Source organism: Lutjanus erythropterus, chromosome 6, assembly GCF_056507025.1.
Source record: "Lutjanus erythropterus isolate fLutEry1 chromosome 6, fLutEry1.hap2, whole genome shotgun sequence".
NCBI classification, from domain to species: domain Eukaryota; kingdom Metazoa; phylum Chordata; class Actinopteri; order Lutjaniformes; family Lutjanidae; genus Lutjanus; species Lutjanus erythropterus.
The window spans coordinates 16,893,057-16,917,960 of record NC_139322.1 but is presented as its reverse complement, the minus strand read 5'-3'; the positions used below and the strand labels follow the sequence as shown (position 1 = coordinate 16,917,960).

Sequence of the window (24,904 nt, the reverse complement as noted above, 5' to 3'; positions counted from 1 at the left end):
AAAAAAGCTAAACTGATGTCTTCAACAGTAACTGACAGCTTCCGCTGAGTAGTTTCTTACTCAGATTTATTTCATTCTGACCCAGCAATTTTATTTTAGGCTCAAGTGCACCCAAAAGTGATACCCTCCATACCGACTGGTAGCACTTTCATTTATGAATGTTCGATCTTTCAGAACGAAAGTCAGTTTTGAGTCAGATCCCCTGTCGCCTTACTGTGTGTGTGAATCACTACTGCTCTCTGGTGTTCAAAGTGTTCATGTACAAGCTGTGAAGCTGCTCAGTTTCTGCTGCAGGTGTGCCCTTCCATAACTCTCCATGTACACTTGTTGAAAACACTATAAAGACCTATGGGGGCATTCGTAATAAATTATAATGCATTCATAATGCTTCATGACTTCACTCATAAACACACATAATGCTTTCTGATGCACCATATGTCATGAAACATTATTGATGTGACACGCATGTCAACCTCTAACTAGTGAAGAGCATCTATAACATGCTTGAACTTAATAGTTTAATTAGAAGCCATAATGTTTTGATTGTTTACATAGTGCATCAGAAAGCATTATATGTGTTTATGAGTGAAGTCATAAAGGATTAAAAATGCATTATAATACACCATGAGTGCCCCTATAATGCACTATAGGCATGGTCTTCATAGAAAGTGTTACTGTTGTGTCTTAAAACTATTTTGTTGCCTGCAGATGACGGTGTGGTTTTGTTGGGTAATTGTCATGTAGGATAAGTTACGCCTTTTCTGGTTATTTCACTGTTACGCTTGTTTTTTGTTTGTTTTTGTTTTTTTCTTTGTCATTTAGAAAAAAAATCTTTTAATAACCACTACATTTGAATCCAGAGCATTTTCAGTATGCTTGATTACAGTATTACTTGGTGCTGAGTTTGAAATGGTCTGCTTAGCTTATTTTTTGTAATCAAAAGAGTCGCGATCAAAGAAGTAGCTTTATGTTCTCGAACCTGTTTTGTCTATTTTGTCAGCACCTAAAAATATCCTGCTGCGTGTGTCAGATTCCTCTGTGATATTAGAAGTCCTTGGCTGCCAGATAAGACAGTCCACGAACTTCTGCTGGCTCATTTTAGAATGATGAGAGTGAGCCATGTTGATTTTTGATTGGTCACCTCTCAATTGGCAAGATGCAATAATTTATATGTCATTACTGTCTTTTCTAATTTAAAATTTACACACTCCTGGCAGGATAACTGGTGTGTGGCTTAGTTAAAAGACAAAGCACCTCATATTGTAACATAATCAGTATTAGTAGTAAAAGCTACTAAAATCGTTGTGTAAAAACTAGTCTTCCTCTCAGTGCAATACAGCCTCTTCCTAAAGCCCGGTAACTGGAATTAGTTGAAGCCTGTTACAGTTGTGTATGTATGTGCTAGTGTCCACTGAACAAGATTCCACCTGTTTGTAGATAATTCTTTTTCTTTGTATAGAAAGTGGAAAACATCTCTTTTTTTGTATTTCTCTCTTCTATTTTGTGTCCTGTGTTGGCCCAGCCCCATGTGACCTGATTGTGTAATCCTATTTATCCAGAACTGTGCTTTGTGTTTCTGTAAATAGGTGTTTGTTAATAAAAGAATGTGGTCTTTTAATGATGTTTTTGTCACATCTGCTCTTTAATAATGACCATACGCATACTGAACAGCTTGAAATGTTTATTATAGAAAATTATCTTGACAAAAACAAGCAACCAGGCAGCAATAATCTTTATTTTTCATCAGTTACAAGGGGAAATGAGTACAGAGGAAAACTCAAGGCCACTCGTGCAACACCTGTATATCGGTTGCTTCTTGTCACTACAGCCTCAGGACATGAAAGCACGAACGCTGCCTCTGATGACGGCTCTGCAGATGGGGCAGTGACGCAGGCTGGCGGCGCAGTCGCCGCACACCACCAGATGACCACAGGGGATGAAGACGATGGACACCAGTTTGTCCATGCACACCTTACAGGTCCTCTCCTCCTGCAGCTGCCTCAGCAGCTCCTCCGGGCTCGGGTCCTTCACTGTTGGGAAAAAATAGGTTATTTTTAATGGTTGTTTTCGTTGGTGATTAATTTGTCAATCATTTCCTTTTGGCCCTGTCATAGATTACTAAAGAAACTATTCACATTTGAGAATATGAAATCAGAGAATTTTACCTTTTGTATTTGAAAATGACTCAAAATGATGAATCAGTTATCAAAATAGTTGCTGATTAATTTAATAGTTGACAGCTAATCGATAAATCATTGAAGCTCTAACATTCTAGCCAAATGATGTCTGAAATGTAATTGCTGCATAATAGAGAAATTATATGCCTGCAGCATAGTGGTGTAGTTGATGAAAAGTGATACAAGCACAAAGGATGTTTTTTTTCCTGCAAATCATACAGATGTTGACCTCTGACCTTTCTCTCTGATGGCTGTTTGTGTTCTCACGTTTCCAGCGCTGGAGCCCTGCCGCTGCTCAGGCTCTGAAAGATTAAAAAAGAGACAGTCAAAATAAGTTGTACAGCTATTGAAACATTGATACTTGAGTTGCTATTAATTTTACTCATATGTTAAATAGTCAGAAAATGACTGAAAGGGTCTTTAAGCAGAATTTTAAGAGGTTACTTTGCAAAATCACAGTGGTTCAGCATGCTAACCCCTGGTAGCTGGCTGTTTCAAGCAGTATTCAGATCCTTTATCAAAAGGTAAAACAAGTAGGATTTGTTGGAAATAATGAAAAATAGGAAGGTACAGGCAGAGGACGAAGTCTCTGTGGATGCAGTTTTTGGGACTTTCACTAATCTTTGCTTTTTGTGAAATATTGAATGGTTTTACCTCTCTGGGCCTTTAACAGTGATTTCTATGAAACCATCAGAGAGCTCCTTCAAAAAAAGATGATGATTGTGGTCATTTTAAATATGCACATACACTACAGGGTGCCTTGGCTTGTTTTGAAGGAGACTTTTAAGTTTTACTTTTATTGACACTATATTTCACCCATGCAAGGAGACCTTCGCAAGATGGAATAAGTACAGTATTTCCCTCTCAAATGTAGTGGCATGTAAGTATAAATGTAAAAAAAATGTCAGAAAATTGAAATAATTTAAGGACAACTATCTCGAATTTGTATTGTATTAGTTACTTTCCACCAGTGGCTGTTACCTCTGCTCTGTGGCCCCGTCTGTCTGTCCTCCTGCTCTGCCTGCAGTACATCAGTGACCAGGTCGGACACAGAGGTGTAGTGCTGGCCTGTCAGCAGGTACTTGGTCTGGACCAGACTCTCCACCAGGCTGGCTTCAAAGCCCATCTGCAGCACAGTCTGCACCACTGGAGAGAGCATGGCCGAGGAAGCTGCCAGACCCCCGACCACATCTGGAGAAGAGAGGCGGGAAGAAGTGAGGAAGACGAGACCAATCACCCACAACATATTATCAGCAACATCAAAATGATCAGTACTTTCAGTAAAATGTATGCTGTATAAAATAAGAATAGCAGTTATATTGTTACTAATACTCCATTATGAATATTTAGTACATTGAAACACCTTATAATTACATAATATTTAGAATTGCTTAGTAAAATAATGAAAAATGTGTGTATTAAATATGATACAGCAGTTATAAAAAAAAATCCCCAATGTATCAAATATGGCAAAATATCATACAGGTGAATTAAATTAAAATCTTTTTTTTTTTCTTTTAAGATTTTGTCAAAGGTCCAATAAACTTCACTTTCAAAAGCAAAAAAAGAGGATTTTTCTGGAAATTATTTGATGTGTCAGGCTTTTAAACAATATATTATAATAGTAATCTACTCAATAAGTAGGGAAATAAATTGTCTGCCATATATTAACATTTAAAACCACACACCTCTTCTGCGTATCTGCTGACACAGACTATAATTGTGAATAATTCCTTCAGAATAATTGCCCGCTCATAACTGCCCTGCAACCATGAGCAACAGTCAGATGGTTTCCATAGCGCTCCCTGATTGCTGCAGTCTTATAGCAAACATTAGCTCAGGTAATTGAGCATGCAGTTGTTTCATTTTCAGCAGGCTCCCAAAGAAAAATAATGGATCTGCTTGATGTCTGTTCAATGTCTAATTTCAGATTTTAAGTAGTGCAGGTGCAGAGTATGATTTCATCCTACAAGTCCACATTTTAACCCAGGTTGATCTAAAAATACTTGGTTGCAGCCTTTATTTTCCTGCATTGCAATTCAATGTGTGCTCCTTTTGTGTGAACAAGCCAGAGTGGATGTTGACACTTTGATTCTCTGCACTGCAGGATACACAAACATAATTACTGCCATCAAAGCAGTGCTGCTATCTTGTTATCTGGGTCTACTTGGTAGGAATAAAGTTTCTTGAAGTTCTTGCTACATACCCATCATTCCCTGCCTTGTTTCAACTTTTTATGACTTACCATTTCGGGATCCAATATCTCTGCCTGTGGGGGTCTGTGATCCACCCTGGAAAAGTAATAATATTTTGGTCATGAATGATTTTAAATGCAGCAATTTTTCAGTGAGTGATTATCATGTGTGCTGCCTTATGCGAAACAGATTTTATTCTGCACAGATAAGAGGGATAAAGGCTCTCACCACAGTCTCACCCAGATGGAAATGAGCATCCTGGATGTTGCTGATATACTCCTGCCCTCTCGACTGGATTAAAAACTCACATCTGAGAAATATGAAGAAAGATGCCGTTTTATAACCTGATAAAGAGCATGAAAGCAGAACACAAAACAAAACTTGACACTGTATTTATGCATTTAGAAAAAATACAGCTTTCATTTGCCAGTGCAAATGTATTCAACTGATGTCTTTATATCTGCCTTGTTCCAAGTCTTGCTGTTACCGTGGAAACCACTTGGCATGTTCCTGCCAGGGGTCGTCTCCTGGCTCCCAGTTCCTCAGCCCTCCATCACAGTAGTAGCATTTGACGTTGTCACCGTGACCTGTGAGAAGCAGTGTCAGAGAGAGTATTAAGATCCTTTACTTAAGTAAAAGTACTAATACCACATTGTAAAAATACTCTATTACGAGTAAAAGTCCTGCTTTTAAAAGACTACTTACATAAAAGTATATATATATATATATTTGGGAAAATGTACTTCAAGGGTTAAAGTAAAAATAGTCAATGCTTAATTTAAAAGCAGGATTTAACTGTTATAGTTGGTTGAAGAGGCGCTCACATTTCACCAGTTTATTTTCATTAATTTTCTCACTTAATCGGTTAGTTGTTTGGTCCATAAAATGTTACAAAATGGCAAAAAATGTTGATCAGTATTTCATCATCAAATGTCTTGTTTAGTCCACAACCGAGGACATTCAGTTTACTGTCACAGAGGACTAAAGAAACCAGAAAGTATTCACATTTGAGAAGCTGAAGTTAGAGAATTTGGACATTGTTCCTTAAAAAAAAAGAAACAAACTGATGGATCACTCATCAAAATAGACAGCAATTAATTTAATAATAAACAACTACTAATCTTCACCATTCTAGTCGAAACCTCATTAAAATTATTAAAAAGAAAAGTAGAAAACCTTCACATCTCAGTTGATGTAATCAAAAAATGTTTTGTCATTGTTAATCAAATAATTGATTAATTGACTGTGACTTGTTTCAGCTGTTCTTATATTAACTGTTGGGTGTTTAATTAATAAAATGTCATATTTTATAAACTGTTCATTCATTTTGTGTAAAAAACCCAACAACCCTTTTTTGTAAAGAAAGTAACTAAAGCTGAAAAATGTGTAGTAAAATAAAAAGTACAATATTTTCTTCAGAGATGTAGTGTAGAATAGAAAATGGAAATACCCAAGTAAAGTACAGGAGCCTCAGAATTGTACTTAAACATCATACTTGAATAAATGTACTTAGTTACATTCCACTACTGGTGAGAAGAGTCTAATGACAGAAACTCTATGAAGCTTTATACCAGACACAGCTCTTCGTGTCCCGCATGAAAAACAAAAACAAAATTTGACTATATGATAAAATTGTACAAGGATTCAATCTCATGCACAAACTACAACCTGTAAAAAAACACAAACAACTCTTCTTTGACACTGTCTGCATCACAAAAACGCCACTCATTGTGGGATTACTTTATTTGATTCCATTATCTTGTATTGGTTTTCATGATATTGTGCCACCATCCCATGTACAGACCTTTTCCACTACAGACATTTTGATATGAAATTGTGATGTAAACACAGGTGTCACCAGTGATACTAATAAAGGTTCTGTTCCATTCAGTCAGAATATGCTGCTATTGTATATGTTGACTCACTGGAAAGGCTCTGCTAAACTAAATTGAACAGGACCTTAATTGTCATTAAGTATCATTGGTAACATCTGTGTTTACCCTTCTATTTCATGTGAACATGGCTGCAGTGAAAAAGGTCTATTGCCTGAAGCTGTAGGACGATACTTCTTTAGCAGCCCCAGCTTTGTCCAGGTTGTTCTGTCCACAACATCATGACTCAGCAGGACAATTGTAGCATGAACCCTCTCACAAAGAGAGGTCACTCTAGCAGTGACTGGATTAGTGCAGAATATTTCACTGAAATATGTTCACAGGCACTCAAATGTTGCTTATAAAAGGTTACAGAAAGCAGATGATTAGGGTTTTATAGGGGTTTTTATAGTGAGACAATGAGCACCTGTGTAGAAAAATCCTGCTCTGGCGAGAACATCTGGCTGGACTGAGGCCTCGGTGGGCCAGTTGTGGAAAGTGGTGAGCCGGGAATCCTCTGCCTCCATCTCTGGGTAGACCGCTTGTCCAGCTGTCCCTTGGTCATCCATAGTCATCCTCTGGAGTTGACTTAACAGCTGGCCGTCCACAGAGTCGGACGATCCAGCCTGGAGTGGGATATTCCCCACAGCTCGACCCTGGATGAAGCTGCAGGTGGGGAAATGCCTCTTGTGCTCGGCGGCCGGGCTGTCCCCGTGCACCCAGCATCTTAAAACCCCTCCACAGCAGAAACATTGAACTTTATCCCCAGGGCCTACAAAGAAGAAGCCCGCCCTGGCCAGGTCTCCAGATGTGACGGGTGCATCTGCTGGCCAGTTCTCAAAAGTTCGAATTCTCTCCCCTTCCCTTCGCATCTGAGGCTCCTCCAGGATATGCAGCATAGTGCTCCTGTCATCCATCATTCTGGGGCATGTAGGGTTTCCTTTCTCTTCTTGTCCTGTGCCAGTCATCCGTTTTGCGGTCCATAGTGGAGCGCGCACTGAAGGTGAGTGCAGCACACCAGCTGAAATAATATGATCAGCTGCGGGGGCCTGCACAGCAGCCTACAGGAGACTGCTTTCCAGAAAAGCCACCAAATGCCAGAATGTATGCTCATTGATCCTTGAATGAATGAGCGCCTGAACATGCCATGTTGCTCCGCCTCTTAGGAAAAAGGCCAACCGTGTAAAGCATTTCACAGGCATACTAAGGCCTAACAACTAATATGACTATTAGGTATTAAAATATCATTAAGCACAGGAAGGTCACTTTAAAGCTTACAGCTGAATTACATGAAACAATTTAGCCCAGGCCTATTTAATTACTTTTTTAGAAGGGCCAGATTTGAAAAAGATTAACTGCCAAGGGGTCGGACATTTACATTTCCTACATTTGACCTATGAAATTAGGAAATTAAATATGTAAAATAATGCACCTTTATATTTATTTCTCCACTTTATTAGTTTCCACAATCAGAAAAAAACAATGCACCTTTGTAATCCTAGATTAGACGTATATTGTTGTTTTAATAAATAGAATGTTGAATTTAATATAAGTATATATCTATCTAAATCCTCTCTGCTGAAACAGCCTGAATTAAAACTTTTTAAAGGAGAAATCTGTACTATATTTACTGTAAGACAAGTTATAAACAGCTGATTAATTTCGTGTCAATTTAGTGTGACACTACTTGCAACCTGCCTGAGCTTCCTTGAGTCTTTGGAGGAGGTTGTAGGGAGAAATAACTTGCTTCACCCATGGAGCATATATAAAATAGGATTTCAACCTATGTAATATACCATCTATGGCTCCAACTCGCTATCTGAACTGCTATACTCATCTTTAGATGTGTTGTTGTTACATATTGCTCCTTTAATTGTGACTAACAACAGACAAATTAGCCTGCAAATAAACTGATGATCTTATATTAAAGAAACACTTATTATATATATACCTTTACCTCCACTGGGTGTTAGCGTCCTTAAGGGCCCTTTGCACTTGAGTTTGCAAGATTAATGGCGAGGATGAAAGAGTTAACTAGTTCACATAAAATAAAAAAAGCTGTGCCGTTTTACTCAGAGGTTCATGGTGTACCATTTTATTTTTATTCTTTGTGGGATTTGTTGTGTGCACCAAGAGCTTTTTGAAGACTTAGATCATAACATTTCTGTCTAATGATTATAATCCTCAGAAGTGTCACTGCTGGCCAAATGTTTTGCAACTTTAGGATTGCAAGGCAATAATTTTGGACGAAATATGCCACAATTGGCAAAACTTTAGTCAACAAATTATTTAGTGTAAAATGAAATACAACCTGTTATTATGAGTAAAGAAATCCTTGTGAAATGAATAGCTATAAACAGATGGATTAAGGTTTGACCTTTGACAGAGTCTAGGGGGTTGTGGTTGCATCGTTGCTGCCTCCTGGTGGTGAAACAGAGTAATAACTGTTCTAATTCATTGCAGCCCAGAAGATAACCAGTCCATGATCAACTGTTAGCCCTGCTGAAATTACCACGACATCAGAGTTATTCCGCAGTTATGAGTTTCAACCTGCTGTAATACATACATGGCACAGAAAAATTCACACCACATATAAGTCATATTCAAAGTAGCCCATGTTTCTATGAATGATTTTCTGTCTGTCTCAGTGGGGTCACCTGCCAAAAAGAGCTCAGATGTATACTTTTTTTCATATCTCATGGGTGCTTCATTTTATCATTCCAATTTAATATAATAATGTTTTCATTCTTTAAGATGACAGTAACTATATAAATAATAATGGTATAAGAAAGAAATTAGATGGTTGTTTCTTACAGTACTTTATTACTGGAGTCCCCAAGGCTCCAGTTGGTGTAGTCCTTGTATGATAAATATTATGGTAGGATGAAGAGTTAAGTTTTTTGTGGTCTTATTACATTTAGTGACATCTTTTACATTCCAATAAGTCTCACATGAGCACTGTGCTGAACTGAACTATATCAGATCAAGAACCCTGTGGAAAACCACACACAGTCTGCTGATAGACCCCATGGCGTTGTTTGCACCCATAGAGATAGCGGAAAATAGCATCCATGTCACTAAAAGTAAGAATAGAGCCCTTTCCAGTGGTGTCTGAGTAGATTTACTCAACTACTGCTACTTCTGACACAACTTTACTATAGTATTTCCAATTTATACTACATTATGCCTTTACTCTACAACAATTCAGAGGTAAATGTTGTACTTTTTACTCCATTATATTTATTTTTACACTGATAGTTACTTGTTCCTAGTTATGTTAAAATAAATAAATAAATACAAAATAAGAGTGTAGTCCAAACTCTGTTCACTATTTTACAAAAACTGTAAGCAACCTTTTTACTGCTTTGTACATTATATTCTATCATTGTGTATTTCACTTTTATTAGTAGTATTTTATGACTTAATTTGCTGTTATTTTGCAATAGAGTATGCCAGCCAAAGTTTTTTGCATGGCTGTACTCATATAACCAATGTGAAAATAAACATCTTGAATCTATGATATGATACTAGACTAGTAATCTACACAGTAGTGTCCTAAAATTGGCTCTGCAATGATGAACTACAACATTAAAATTCTCTTATGTGTAGTTGTTAGTTATATTCTATAATAATTATTATTATTTATGTATTATTATTATCATGCCATTCTGCATAATGACTGCTTTTACTTTTAATACATAAAGTACGCTTTTCTGATAATACTTATGTACATTTACTTGAGTTCCTTTTTTATTCAGGACTCTGGTAACATAATATTTTACTCAAGTAAATATTATACTTCTTATTCTTATTCCACTTTTTTTTATATAAACTACTCAGTATACAAAGATAAAATTGGCTCCACAGTGACAAACTACTCTGTCAACTTTAATTAAAATGTTCTTATATGTATTCGTAGTGATAAAAACAAAATAATATAGCAAATCTTCTACAATAACATAACACTGTGAAAGAAGCTTTTTTGCATAATGAGGACTTTTACTTTTGATACTTTAAGTACATTTTGCAAATACTTCAATACCTTTACTTAAGCAACTTCAGGAGTTTTTTGTTTGTTTGTTTTGTTTTGGGTTTTTTTAACCACAATATTCCTACTTTAACTCAATTTCTTCTCCCCTATCAGGCCGGGGGTCTGCAGCCTTTAGACTCAAAAGAGCCATTGTTGGCCAACAAAAACAAAAGAAATCTGTCTGGAGCCTAAACTATTAAATTCTCTCTTTTGACTTTTTATTGGCATCCATAGCTAGAACTACAGAGATTCAAGAAGACTAACTGCTGTCAAAATTTAAAAGAAAAGGAACCAAGCCATATATAGATGTAGCCTGTGATGCACAATTTAGTTGACAAAATATTTTATTTTTCATTTGGTGTTTTTGGCTATATATTTTTACAGATTGCAAATGTAAGAATTCCTTAACACTGTTCAAAAAATAGCTGAGATGACTCAAAATTTCAAGGAAATGCACTGCAGTATATTTGAGTTTTGAGCCCAACTGAAACTCTTTTGTTTTGAAATAAACTTTAAAAAGTTTTGCTAGTCCATAATCTTTAATTGAGATAATTAACTTTTCCTCTTTAGATAAACTTGTATCTTTCAGTTTTAGGAACTCAAAAAACTGTATTTCAAAATTTGGTCACGGTGAACTCTGAACCTGATTTATTATTATTTTGGTGCCTGAAAATTAAATGGTTTTAACTGAAAATCTTAAAATTTCAACCATCATTCACTATCACTTGAATCACTTGAATTTTTAAATACAATTTTGGGGGTTTCTTAAACTCAAGTTTATCTAAGGGACAAAAGTAAATCTCAGCAAAAGATTAGTAGTTGGTAAAACTGTGTTGGACTCAAAACTCAAAAATCCATTGCAGTAAGAGTCAAATTTTGAGTTTTCTCAACTTTTTCATAGACCTACAATAATGAAAAGGGAAAATTAAAATGTTAAGGAAATAACTTTTATTAATTTCCGTATAATTTTTTCTGCCAAAGTCACAGGGAGCAACTGGAGAGGGGCTAAAGAGCCTCAGGTCGCAGATCCCCGTATTAAGCCTATGTAAATCACAGACATTATTCAGATTTATTTTTTCAGATACTGTAGAAAGGATGGTGCTATAAAGTTTAGCCACCCCGCGGGGAACGCGGTGAACTGCAGCGGCGGCTCAAAGCCCGGATGGAGCAGCCATTGGGGAAGTGTACAGGGCTTTAACGTAACTGAGGAGGGCTCTCTCTCTCTCTCTCTGGAATAATAAAGACAAAGTAAAAGGCGGCCGAGGATAGAAATATTCAAGACCCGCGAGATCCACTCGGCGACACAAAACGTTAACTTGAAAACCTGTGCCAGGACTTGACTCTTTTCGGGCACAGTCTCCGAGGCGACAGACTTGAACTGTGGAAGTTGGGATACGTGCACACAGCAGCGGAAAATATACAGCTGAGCCTGCGCTACAACTACTAGCCACCACACGCTAAGCGGCACGACTAGCCACATAGCTAACTGTAACTGAGCTGTGAACTTGCCTTCAAATCACGGGGCTTGAAATCCAGTCACAAGCCCAGGCTCTGTGAGAATCCAGGGACTTGCTTAATGAATTATGTCTGCCACAAGCATTGACCCTCAGGTAGGAAGGCCGACGTACCTTGCCTGTTAGAGAGCTTGTGAGCTAGCTACCTGCTAACGTTAACGATTTACAGGGCTACGGCTATTCCTCGGAAGTGCTAGCTAACTTAGCCACCGGTGCATGTAGCTAAGTTAGCAAGTTAGCTACATTCCGTTAAACGGCTAAATATTATTAATAGACATTTAAGAATGATGACATTTATATGTAAGCATGCAAACTATTGCCATGTGCTTCTTTAATAGATGTATATGTTTATGCCATCACCGTAAGAGAAAAGAACTCCCCACCTATGGTTTGAAAACGTGAAACCTAGTTAAAGCTAACGTTGAAAGAATTAAACAGAGGTTCAAGCTAACGTAACTTTTTTTTTGAAGGTGTCACAAATAATCATATGGTGTCACGGCTGACCCAAATATATTGAGAATACTAAGCCAAACTAATTTACAGACTATACTGGCGTTTATTTAGCCACTTTTAGAGGGCTAACGTTAGCCAGCGAAGTTGTGCGTGAATTAACGCAAACTGATTAACTAACTACACTCAAGTTACACACCAGTGTGTGCAACGCCAGATGCATGACATTAACTGTTGTAGCCAGCTATATGTATGTATATTTTTTAGTGTAGAGTAACGTTAGGTAAACGTTGCATTGCCTCTTCAGGAAGTAGTCTGAAGGCTCAGCTTCTGAGCAGTAAATTGGCAACATTAGAGGCTGTACTCAGTCCAAACCTATGTGTGAAATCTCAAATCAACCGAAAATAACCATGTGGTGTTTTTTTTTTTCTTTTCATGATCCAAAATGGATGCAGAGATCAAAGGGACAAGCATCTAAAGGTGAGTTGTAGCATCACAGAAGACTGAGCGCAGATAATTTGTTTGGACATCTGTTTAGTCTGGGCCTACCTTCTCCGTCTAAATCAGCATTACATACACCAGCCTTTAATGGAGTCTTAATCTGTCTCTGATATACACTGCTATCAGGTTTCACTTTATTCTGGGAACATAAGTAAATATAATTATGGCACAGCGTGAACAAAATGTAAATATTTCACCTGTTTTGTAAGGGGTGGTGAGTTAATTTTCTATTATCTGTCATTTTTACTTTATCAGACTATGATTGGAGATAAATATCTTTTGATTTTAATATGATTTTTTTCAACAAATAAAATAATGGCTGGAAAATATCAACAGTATATTGTAATCATAAGAGACTTGATATATCATCAGATTTTGGATATATGTTACATCCTGAGATGGCATAAGTGTTGTCTTTTCCTTGTTTTAAAGGCTGCATTACAGTGAAGTGATGTACTTTTTTGAACATACCAAACTGTTCTAGCTGTGCCATTATTTACCTTTACACACCTAGTCATTATATCACCATTACTGATGATTATTACTATTTTTAAATATATTTCTGAGGCTTTGTAATCAATAGGACAGGTGAAGATATGACAGGAAAGGGGGAGACAGAGTGGGGGAATGACATGTAGCAAAGGCTGCAGCCCACCAGTGGGCTGTGAAATTACTCCAGGTGAGCTGTGAGAGGACATTAAAAATGAATAAATAAACATTTAGTTTTAATGTTTTTTAAGTTTGAGATGCTCCTAAAGTATTTATGATGTTTAAAAAAAGTCATTAGAATTGTAAAACAAAGTAAAAGAATTAAAATTACATGTTATTCTTCATTTATCAGATCTTGTTTAACAGGTGTTAATGTGTGTATCTCATCACAGGTACCATTTATCTCATGTGTTGATCAGATATGCAATTAAAGGTTTTGTGGGCTGCAGAAGGTTCAGATTTCAGAGTTTGTTGTGGCATTCTTAAATTTGGGAATGACTACCCTAAAATGTTGTTATTGGTATTATTGAGCTAGTCAAAATGTTGTGATAGCCTAGCCCTACTATAAGATCATCATGTTTGCACCATTTGAGAAATTATTTCAGAGCAAATGCATACATTGAGATATATAGTACCGTGCAAAAGTTTTAGGCAGGTGTGAAGAAATGCTGTAAAGTAAGAATGCGTTCAAAAATATCAAATGTAATTGCTTATTTTTATCAATTTACAAAACACAAAGTGAGCGAACAGAAGAAAAATCTAAATCATACCATTATTTGGTGTGACCACCCTTTGCCTTCAAAACAGCATCAGTTCTTCCAGGTACACTTGCACACAGTTTTTGAAGGAAGTCAACAGGTAGGTTATTCCAGACATCCTGGAGAACTAACCACAGGTCTTCTGTGGATGTAGGCTGCCTCAAATCCGTCTGTCTCTTCATGTAACCTCAGACAGACTTGATGATGTTGAGATCAGGGCTCTGTGGGGGTCATACATCACTTCCAGGACTCCTTGTTCTTCTTTACACTGAGGATAGTTCCTAATGACGATGGCTGTATGTTTGGGGTCGTTCTCCTGCTGCAGAATAAATTTGGAGCCAGTCAGACACCTAACTGATGGTACTGCATGATGGATAAGTATCTGCCTGTATTTCTCAGCATTGAGGACACCATTAATCCTGACTAAATCCCCAACTCCATTTGCAAATGCAGCCCCAAACTTGCAAGGAACCTCCACCATGCTTCACTGTTGCCTGCAGACACTCATTATTGTACCATTCTCCAGACCTTTGGTGAACAAACTGCCTTCTGCTAAAGCCAAATATTTCAAATTTTGACTTATCAGTCCAGAGCACCTGCTGCCATTTTTCTGCACCCCAGTTCCTATGTTTTCATGCATAGTTGAGTCACTTGACCTTGTTTCCATGTCTGAGGTTTGACTTTTTGGCCACAGTTCTTCCATGAAGACAACTTCTGGCCAGACTTCTCTAGACACTAGATGGGTGTACCTGGGTCCCACTGGTTTCTGCTAGTTCTGAGCTGGTGGCACTGCTGGACATCTTCTGATTTCGAAGGGAAGTAAGCATAATGTGTCTTTCATCTGCTGCTTTAAGTTTCCTTGACTGGCCACTGCATCTACAGGCATCAACACTGCCCATTTCTTTGTGCTTCTTCAAAAGAGTTGAGCAGCACATCTTGAAACCCCAGTCTGCTTTGAAATCTTTGCCTGGGAGAGACCTCGCCGATGCAGTATAACCACCTTGTGTCTTCTTGCTGTGTTCAGTCTTGTCATGGTGTCTGACCTGTGACATCAATCTTCCACAACCTCACCTGGGTAGCAGAGTTTTTGTCTGTTCCTCAACGAGCTTTAAGCCTCCTACACAGCTGTTTCTGTTTCACTTAATGACTGGGGTTTCAGCCTACATATGAAATAAATGATCATTAGCACCTGTTTGGTATAACTGGTTAATCATACACCTGACTATGATCCTACAAAATCCCTGACTTTGTGCAAGTGTACCTGGAAGAATTGATGCTGTTCTGAAGGAAAAGGGTGGTCACACCAAATATTGATTTGATTTAGATTTTTCTTCTGTTCGCTCACTTTGCATTTTGTAAATTGATAAAAATAAACAATGAAATTTAATATTTTTGAAAGCATTCTTACTTTACAGCATTTCGTCACACCGGCCTCAAACTTTTGCACAGTACTGTATATAATCGTATATCACGAAATAGCCTAAAAATAACAATGTTATTTATAAGCCACATCGCCCTTCAGATCATCAGTAATTATCTGCGTCTCTTGACGGATACTGCATAACTGATAATGCTGCATTTTTGTGAAACTGTAAACTATTGTTTTTGATCACCTGAGGACAAGAAATGCTAAGATATCTGGAGATGATTTAAAATATTAAATCTCTCACCAAACCAAATCAAACTGACATCACTTAACAACAAAAACAAGGAACAGTTCTGACTATTCAAATGTTCGTGTAAGTAAAGTTTCCTAAACTACTTGACTAATATACTTTGGCTTTTCTAGAGCATTTTGCCTAAGAATTCAGATTAAATGCTTTTACATAATCTGTCAAATCAGCCATTATTGGCTGATGATTTAGCAGGCTGGATATTTATCATGCATCCCTACTGACTGTATTGTTAATATGTTCTTCAGATGTTGAGTATGACATAAACATGATCAGGGTCTGGGGGGTGCAATGACACATACTGTGAGACACTCTTGGAGTAGAAGATCGACAATGTCATTAAAAGGGCTAGTGGATCATGGAGGGAAATTGCTTTACATCTTTGTTTTACTGATTGTATTCATAATAAGAAGATGTCCATGGTAATTATGCATAAGTTTTCCCTGCATAAAAGGATGTTCCAGTTCTTACAAATTTGGATAAATACACTGGTTCTGTCTCAGTCCTCACCCTGTACATGTATGCACATTGTTTTGCACACCTTTGACAGTCCAACTTATTTATTGTTGTCAGGTCCTCCCGAACACTGGTGTTGGCAACGTTGTTATTATGGCCACATAATTGTATTTTTTATGATGTACAAGTCATCTTTGATTTACTGCAGTTGCTGAAAGAAGTGGAGTGACACGCAGGCCTTGACTCACTCTTTACCTGCAGGTCTGGCTGGCAGCAGGCCACAGACTGTTTCACCTCCAGGATAGGCTTGTCTTGAAGGCCATAAGCCTGTCTGATATGGCTCACTGATTTCAATGATTTTGGAAGAACGCATATCCATTCAAGAGGGACAGATTTGAGCACTAATTTTGTGTATTGATCCTTTGCTTAATGAATTGATCTTAATTTACCACAACTGTAATTATGAAACCAAAACAATCAAATGACTGTCTGCATTAACTAATGTGCTTAAAATATATGAATGGCATTGTGTGACCACAGGGCTATCCTTAAATCTGCTATTATTATCTGTTATTGTTCTGTTGTAGCAGACCATCTCATGCAATTTTTTTGTAAACCAAACACAGCTTGATAGCTAAAACAGCTATTGTTTTCACTATCAGAAAAAAATAACTTTGTCATCCATACATGTATATTTAAATGTTCATTAATGTCATTTTGTTTTGTTGCAGTGCAAAATGGTTCACTACATCAGAAGGAGACTGTCCATGACAATGACTTTGAGCCATACCTCACTGGTCAATCAACTCAGGTAAAGCCCAGTATCTCGATCTCAAGAAAACTGTTCAGCAAATAGTGAATCAAATAAGTTAATGAAGCTCAGATGGATTAGGACTATGTCATATGACTTAAAGTAATATCACATTTGTTGTGTCATTGATTTGTTGAAGTGTTTCCAGTATCAATGTATGTCATTATGTGGCAATTGTTGCTCAATAATAACAATGAAAGTAATTATTAGGTTAGATTATGTTATGATTATATATTGCAATGTGTTGTAGTACTGTAATCAAGGTGATCTATTGCAATTGGTTAAAATCTAATTTAAGGAAAACTGCCATAGTATTAAGAACATACAACCATGTATGCATGAACATACAACAGTGAAGATACATAACAATACTGCTTACCTATCAGTGACGGGTTTTAATACAACACAGAATGAAAAACTGCCTCAAAACTTGGCTTTTAAATTCTATATTAAAAGGTGATAGTGTTTTTGAAAATTGATAGTATCACAAAACATAATATTGTGATGCTCAAGTGTACTGATATTTTCTGACACCTCTGTTGATGAGCTAAACACTGAGGTGTGTACCACTGTTCAGACAATTCCAGCAGGAAATTGTGATTACAACAGTTAATGCAAATTCAACTGATTCCTGCAAATTCTGCATGACCTTCCAATTTTGTCCAATCACCGCAACTTTTCCTCAAATTTCATTGATTATCATAGCTTCCCATGAATTCCACCAATGATAGCAGTCTCCTGTGCAAACATCATGCACATATGTCTCAATGAACCCACTGAATGTTTTATAATTTGCTATTTGTTGTGTTCTTGTCTTTCTTTAATTTTGTCTTGGGTACAGAAAAGAACACAAGGTTTGTTATTGTTATCAACATTTGCTCTGAGCAGTTTTATATTTTATAATTTTGTGCTTGCTATTTTGACTGAGTTTGAGCTCAAATGATTTGGTTTCTTTGTGGATTTCAAACCATAGTTGGTTCAATTTTTTTTTTTTTTTTGAAATTCTGAGACTTTTTGGTAAGGTTATTTACAACACTGAGAACAGAGTGCAGGTTTATTCTGCCTTGAACAAGATGACTGTGACTATTAATGATATGTGCAAAAAAACAAACAAACAAAAACAGAAAAAACACTTGCTCCTGCAATTTTATTGCAAAAAAACTTGCATCACAATGTTTTAGAAAGACTGCCATGAAATCAGGCATTTCTGGCTGCAGCAATCCTAGAAAAGCCTGTGAACTCCTGGAAGGATTGGTAGGCATTACAAAACAACCTGTTAGGTTTAAAACAAAAACTTAAAATTTTGTTTTTATTTTTACAACAGTGACCTAACAAACAGAACATGATGTGATGGTTTCAGAAGGATTGTATTCTGATGGCATTAAGTTACGTTAATGGCAAACCCCCAAATGGATGCAAGTTAATCATTCTAGTTAAGTGAAATCCGAAAACTATTAAGAAAACTTATTGCTTGTATATACAGAAAGGGCTAAAAGAGTTTTCTTTATTTTATAGATTTGATGTAAGTGTATGTCAGTTGTTAATGTTCTGGCTCTGCTCCTTTCATTCATCCAGAACAACAGCTACCAGTCCATCACCGACCCCTACCTGTCCAGCTACTATGCCCCCTCCATTGGATTTCCGTACCCCCTCAGTGAGGCTCCCTGGTCCACCGGTGGGGACCCCCCTATTCCATACCTGACCCCCTATGGACCCCTGAGTAATGGAGACCATCACTTCATGCCAGACACGGTGTTTGGCCAGCCAGGGGGCCTGGGAAGCAGCATCTACCCCCACAGGTTTAACTTTTTCCCTGAAAACCCTGCCTTCTCTGCTTGGGGCACGAGTGGCTCCCAGGGCCAGCAGACTCAAAGTTCAGCCTACGGTGGCAGCTACAGCTATCCTCCCAGCTCCCTGGGGGGCACCCTGGTGCCTGATGGTCAGACGGGCTTTCACAGTGACACCCTAAACAAAGCCCCTGGTATGAACAGCCTGGAGCAGGGTATGGTTGGCTTGAAGATCGGAGGGGATGTCACTGGCCAGGGGTCAGGAGTCAAAGCTGTGGGATCTGTGATTGGTGGACCTGCAGTGGCAGCCGCGGGGAATGGGGCCACACCTATTGGAATGCCTCCACCTAAACCCACCTCCTGGGCTGCCATCGCCAGCAAGCCCGCCAAACCACAGCAGCTGAAAGCTAAGGTGAAACCAGGGATGCCCAATCCGGGGGGAGCTCTTCCCCCACCACCCATTAAACACAACATGAACATTGGGACCTGGGACAAGGGCCCAGTGACTAAAGTAGCCACAGCTCCACTGCAGCAGCAGCAGCAGCCTCTCGGCCTGCCTCACGGATTGCCACCTCAAGGGCCCATGCAGCAAGGACCCATGCAGCCCCCCCCTCCCCAGTCTTTGGTGCAGCCCCCGATGCAGCCTATGGCCTTACAGCCCCAGCCCCCCCATCACCAGCACCATCAGCCACCACCTCAGCCCTACCAAAACCACACCCAGCCCCCACAACCCCAGACCCGCTGGGTTGCCCCACGCAACCGTAACCAAGGCTACGGGCAGGGTGGCCCTGGCCAAGATGGTAGTGGTATGATGGGTATGGTTGGTGGTGGGAACAGTGGACCCCAAACTTCTGCCAGCCAGGGACCTGGTGCGGAGTCCCACCCTGTGCTGGACAAGCTGCGTGCCTCCCATAGCTACAACCCCAAGGACTTTGAATGGAATCTGAAGAACGGTCGTGTTTTCATCATTAAGAGCTACTCCGAGGACGATATCCATCGTTCCATCAAGTACTCCATCTGGTGCAGCACGGAGCATGGCAACAAGCGGCTGGACTCGGCCTTCCGGGCCATGAATGGCAAGGGCCCTGTGTATCTGCTGTTCAGTGTCAACGGCAGCGGTCATTTCTGCGGTGTGGCAGAGATGCGCTCACCAGTGGACTATGGCACCAGTGCTGGTGTTTGGGCACAGGACAAGTGGAAGGGCAAGTTTGATGTGGACTGGTTGTTTGTTAAGGACGTGCCTAATAGCCAGCTGCGCCACATCCGCCTGGAGAACAATGACAACAAGCCGGTGACCAACTCCCGCGACACCCAGGAGGTTCCTCTGGAGAAGGCCAAGCAGGTGCTCAAGATCATCGCCACCTACAAACACACAACCTCCATCTTTGATGACTTCTCCCATTATGAGAAGAGGCAGGAAGAAGAGGAGGAGGTGCGCAAGGTGGGTACAGTCATCTCACTGTTTCCTGAAATAAACCTGAAATATTGATTTGGCACCTTTGATTAGAATATGAGCGTGTTCTTGCTCCTTTTTCTTTTTGCTCACTTGGTGCCTGAGAGACTAATTCTCATGTCTTTCTTTGTTATTTGCCCCTTTGACAGACTTTTGAACCTCCTCAGATACAGAACCGCTCTCGGTTGGATCAGGTAAAGAACCGTATTTTCTTCTTTTCAAGTATTGAGGGTAATTTCTGACAGCAATTGATGATTGCCTTTGATTGTATTGTTCACACAGTGAATATGAAAATGTAATATTTGATTGTCACTTCAAGTAAATAAATGTAGACCTCTATTCATCAAAATGTCCTGCTGTTATGTAATGTTTGTATGTCTAATACAATCTCTTTTTGTTCTTTTTTCAAACAGGAGCGCCAAAACAGGAATAAACAATAGAAGACATTTATCCTTGGCTTGATCAACAGTTACACTAGGACTTTTGATTTAAGAGACAGAAGAATATGAAAATGCAACCAAGACCTTCATTTTTTTTTTCTATTTAATCCTGGTGAATCTCTGCCATTGTCGAGACTTGTGCTTTTTTGCCCCATGTACCACCCACTTCTTGTGCAGGGATAACAAGCTGATTTAATGTATTACCTAGCCACCACCACACTCTTTAGTTCAGGTTTTTTAGATATTTTTTCTTCCCGTTCCATCTTGTACTCTTCTCTCACCAGACTGGTTTTCTCTCTCCTGCCCCCACCCCCTCCTCTTTCCAATTGAATCAGGGTTTGACTGCACCATGGAGAAAAAAATCTGCCACTTTATATTTCAGTACAATCAGGAACGGATGTGTCCTGCCCCTATTTGTCCATTTGGGGGCAACATTGCCATGCTTCAGAGGTTTAACTGTGCCAATAGGGTTGGAGGATCCCAAAGGCAATGTCGGACTTGGAGCTGTGCGATAATAAAACTTCAATGGTTTATCTATTTTTCATTCAGATCGACAAAATCTCTATTTTTTGGCTTACTACTGACAATTTTCATTTCAGAAACCTGTTTTCTGGAGCCTTAATGTTTTTTTTCTAATTATTGGTGACTTCTCAAAAGAACTGCTCAAACAGTGACACTGCTGGAGAAATCAGGGATAGTGTGAAGTCACACGGGACTCGAGACATTTTCTGAGGAGGAATTGCAAAGGCCTCTGGGAAAGAAATAATGGATGTGTCCTCCACAACTAGAACTCTCACCATTTAAGTCAAAAATTGTACTATTGACATCCTTCACACCCCTCTGCTTTGCTTTCTTTTGATGTCTGTTTTGAAGGGGTCTTTTGTATGTTTTATCAGGAGATTCTGCTTGTGTACGCAACCCAGTCTGAGAGAATTGTCGCATCCACCTTTTAAAATTGTTTTATAATCAGAATTATGTAATAATGTAACTACTACATTGAGTGAATTGTTGCTTTTTTGCATTTTTTTTGTTCCACAAAATGGGGGGAGGGTACACGTATTTGTCCATTCACCATCATTCTGTCTTAATCCTCTTGTTTTTTTTTTCCCTTGAATTTGGTTTTGCTAAGTCTATCATGTTGGTCGTAATGCTAAGCTTTAACGTAGGAGCCTATATATTCATGGAGAAAGCCTAAAAATGTATAACCTAAAAATTAATGTAACTGATTTACTATCGAGTAAGAAAAAAATAAGAATGAAATGTGGTTTCTGTGTGTTCTTTGGTTGTTGTTGCAAAAATAGTTTGTTCTAGACTGAAACCATTGATTATGATGATACAGTAAAGTACTTTCAGGTATGTGAACAAAAAAAAGATTGGATATTAAAGAAGAACGTCACTAATAGATGTGTGTGCCCATGCATGGCATAGAACGTCTGCTGGAAAAAAAAAATATTATCCATCCTGCAGCTTGTCTGTGAGGTGAGAGTGGTGATGTTGTTCAGTTAATGGTCCTTTTAAAGGACATGTCCCCCTGTTCTTGTGTCATTTCAGAGCCAGAATGCAGTTTATTTGTTAGCGAGCGTTTGAGATCAGCAGGTTTTCCTCTCCTTCTTGATTAGGTTGAAACTGTCACTTCAGTATTTTTTTTGGATTGTGAGGTTACCATGACGCAGAGAGGAGTGCTGCTAATGGACACAACTGTATGAGATCTTTTGACATTTTTGTGTATTTGTGTTAAATGAGTTGAAGTCTGATGTAGCTTCACGGTTACCGAAATCAAATATTCAAATCTCTAATTACCATTTTCTTTTTGAAATATTTGAACTGAAACGGATGATGCTGTTCAGGCAATCTGGCATGAACTCCTCCTCATTAAGTTGTTTGGTCTAGTTTGATTCTGTCACAACTTTCCCCTCTTATATCAGTGAGAGATGGCAGAAGTGCTGCACTTTGCTGAGGTCACTCCAGTGTGAGTTTGAACCATACGCTTCACAGCTGTGTTTCCAGATGTGTGAAGCTGCATTGTATTATTATTTTTTTTATTTTACTTTTTGGCCAGTGTAACCCCTTGTACTTTAGAGAAGTGACCTCTAACAGGATTCTTTCTTCTCCATCTCTTTCCCCTTTTTTTTTTAATTTTTTTTTTTTACCTGCACTAATCAATAGCTAGGTTGATCCAAGCAATATGGTGAACGCCCTTCACATGTTTGCCTTCACCAACACTGCTCTCTCCAACCAGCGTAGAGTCAGGGGGAGGTGAGAAGCTAAAAAGGATGCCACCGAAGAAGTCGCAGCCACAGCCGTCTTTGCCTCAGGAAGCATGAACTGGTTGTGATTATAGTACAGGGCTTACATGCACGTTAATGATAACTGTCTGAAGATGTTTGTTGCAATAGAGGGATGTCAGGTTAGCCATGAAAATTATATGTATCGACACTACAAAAAGGATTAATGACATGAAAAAAAATTAAATAAACATTGATTATCTTCTAGATACCACAGTTGTAGTGGGCCTAACTTGTTCAAAAAGATCTATCTTGGTTTTTCTTTATAGAAGAACTCAAGCCTTAATAAACTGTCCATTCAGAAATTAACTTTGTCTTGATCTCATGAATTCTGTTAGTGAGTAAACAGACAAATATAGTGACCTTGTACAAAGAGAGGAAGCTCTGTAGGGCATGACCCAGTGTTTAAATATCACTGAAAGGTTTTCTTGTTTATTTCTGTTGTCTTTTTCGTCATACCATTACAGCATATTTAACTATCTGTTAATGCCAATGTCAAAGCAGAGCTCTGCTCAACTGGTCTACAACAGAATTTGATAAGAGTGCACAAATAGCAATGCTGTCACCTGGGATGAAAGTTTATGGCATTTCACATCTATTAAATAGATAGAAATGGTATACATTCCATATGCAAATGCACATTATTGGATATTTTAATTGATAATTATGTTTAAATCGATCTACATTTTTGCCACAACTAAGTTTTGACAATCCGGTTCTTCAGTTTGTGTTTGAGACACTGAACGTGTCAAATAGTATTCGGCTCAGGTTTACAATATAATACATTTGCTCCACGGTTGTCCAAAGATTTTCTTTTCTTTCCCTGATAGGAGCTCTCCGTGGTGCTGATTTCACCATTTGGAGGACCTGCTGGTAGCATGTTCACTCACATAATGAAGTAAAGAACACTGTCTGGAGGTAAAAAACACTGTAAGTGATCTTCTATGAAATGGGGGTTGAAATTTTCTCACGTTAAAACTGTATAACTGTAAAATGTAATGGCATTTTTTCCCCCCACGCCACGGTTTCTACACTTCCAAAAGAGTTTGTCATGTGTGGTGCAAATCATCAGTTCCAGTCTTTCCATTTGAAAAATAATTCACATCAGATGTTGGTCTGCAAATAACTGCGTTCATGGTGCAAACTGGCATGACTGCCAAGTACATTTCCACATACAATAATCACAAGAACAAGCAGAAAACTCAGTGCAGCTTAGGCTTTATTTGTTGTCACATCATTACAAAGAAGCATGCATCCATACTGAGATTAAAAATAGGCAAAAAAAATATCACGTACAGACTGTCTGCTAACAAACATTCAGTGAGATATTTCTATTTAGCTCAGTGCTCAAAATCATAATTAAATAGATGCAGGTTATTTATATTTATATAATGGTTGTTTGGAACAATGTACTGAAATGTTTTAGTTCTTGTGCATGAAAGTTGACAATATTGAGCATAATATTATATGTAAAAAAAAAAAAGAATTTTACCGTTAATTTAATTGTATTTGTTTGATTTATCGGTTCATATTAAATGTAATTTTCACTGAAAAATGTGTTAAAGAGCTTGAGTTGTCATCAAAGCCATATTCCTCTGAGCTGAATTTAAAATAGCTTCCGTGCAATATTTACATCAGTGCTGACTTCAGAACACTTACATGTTTAAATTAAACTAAAGACTGTTTATCTATTCATTAACTTTTGGTTTATTTAATTACTCTTGTGTGGCATTTGATCTCGCAGCCTCCCCTTTCTTGGCCACAGCTTCAGCCGTGTGTTGTCAGGAGGACGCCTGTAGGTGGCATTGAATCACCCACATTTCTATATGTTGACTCCATCCTACAGTGCTAAACACTGCAGCCACCGTCGGTTTGTGTCCCCTCAGGGCTGCTGAGCCTCTGCTGGAGGCCTGAGGTTTGTTTGAGCCACACAGTCATGGAAAGTGTACTGGACTGGAGCTGCTGGCCTACTTTTTCCTATGACATAATTCATCATAGCTGAAGCTGATAATCT

The 24,904-nt window shown here is 38.5% G+C and overlaps 2 protein-coding genes across 2 annotated transcripts; one reads left to right on the top strand and one right to left on the bottom strand.

The window, feature by feature from the left end:
• Nucleotides 1-1,664: 1,664 nt before the first annotated feature.
• On the bottom strand, nt 1,665-7,816 carry birc7 (baculoviral IAP repeat containing 7). The gene is made up of 7 exons (XM_084720908.1): nt 6,671-7,816; nt 4,860-4,959; nt 4,601-4,682; nt 4,423-4,468; nt 3,159-3,368; nt 2,414-2,479; nt 1,665-2,030 (listed from the first exon to the last, which is right to left on the bottom strand). Exons 1-7 carry the CDS (start codon nt 7,209-7,211, stop codon nt 1,831-1,833), a joined length of 1,245 nt encoding a protein of 414 aa, XP_084577034.1. The 5' UTR covers nt 7,212-7,816; the 3' UTR covers nt 1,665-1,830.
• A 3,609-nt stretch (nt 7,817-11,425) lies between these two features.
• LOC146325102 (YTH domain-containing family protein 1-like) lies at nt 11,426-23,199 on the top strand. The gene is made up of 6 exons (XM_084720907.1): nt 11,426-11,883; nt 12,693-12,717; nt 16,846-16,925; nt 18,501-20,153; nt 20,315-20,359; nt 20,579-23,199. The coding sequence occupies exons 1-6, from the start codon at nt 11,857-11,859 to the stop codon at nt 20,603-20,605; spliced, it is 1,857 nt and encodes a 618-aa protein (XP_084577033.1). The 5' UTR covers nt 11,426-11,856; the 3' UTR covers nt 20,606-23,199.
• The last annotated feature ends 1,705 nt before the right edge of the window (nt 23,200-24,904 follow it).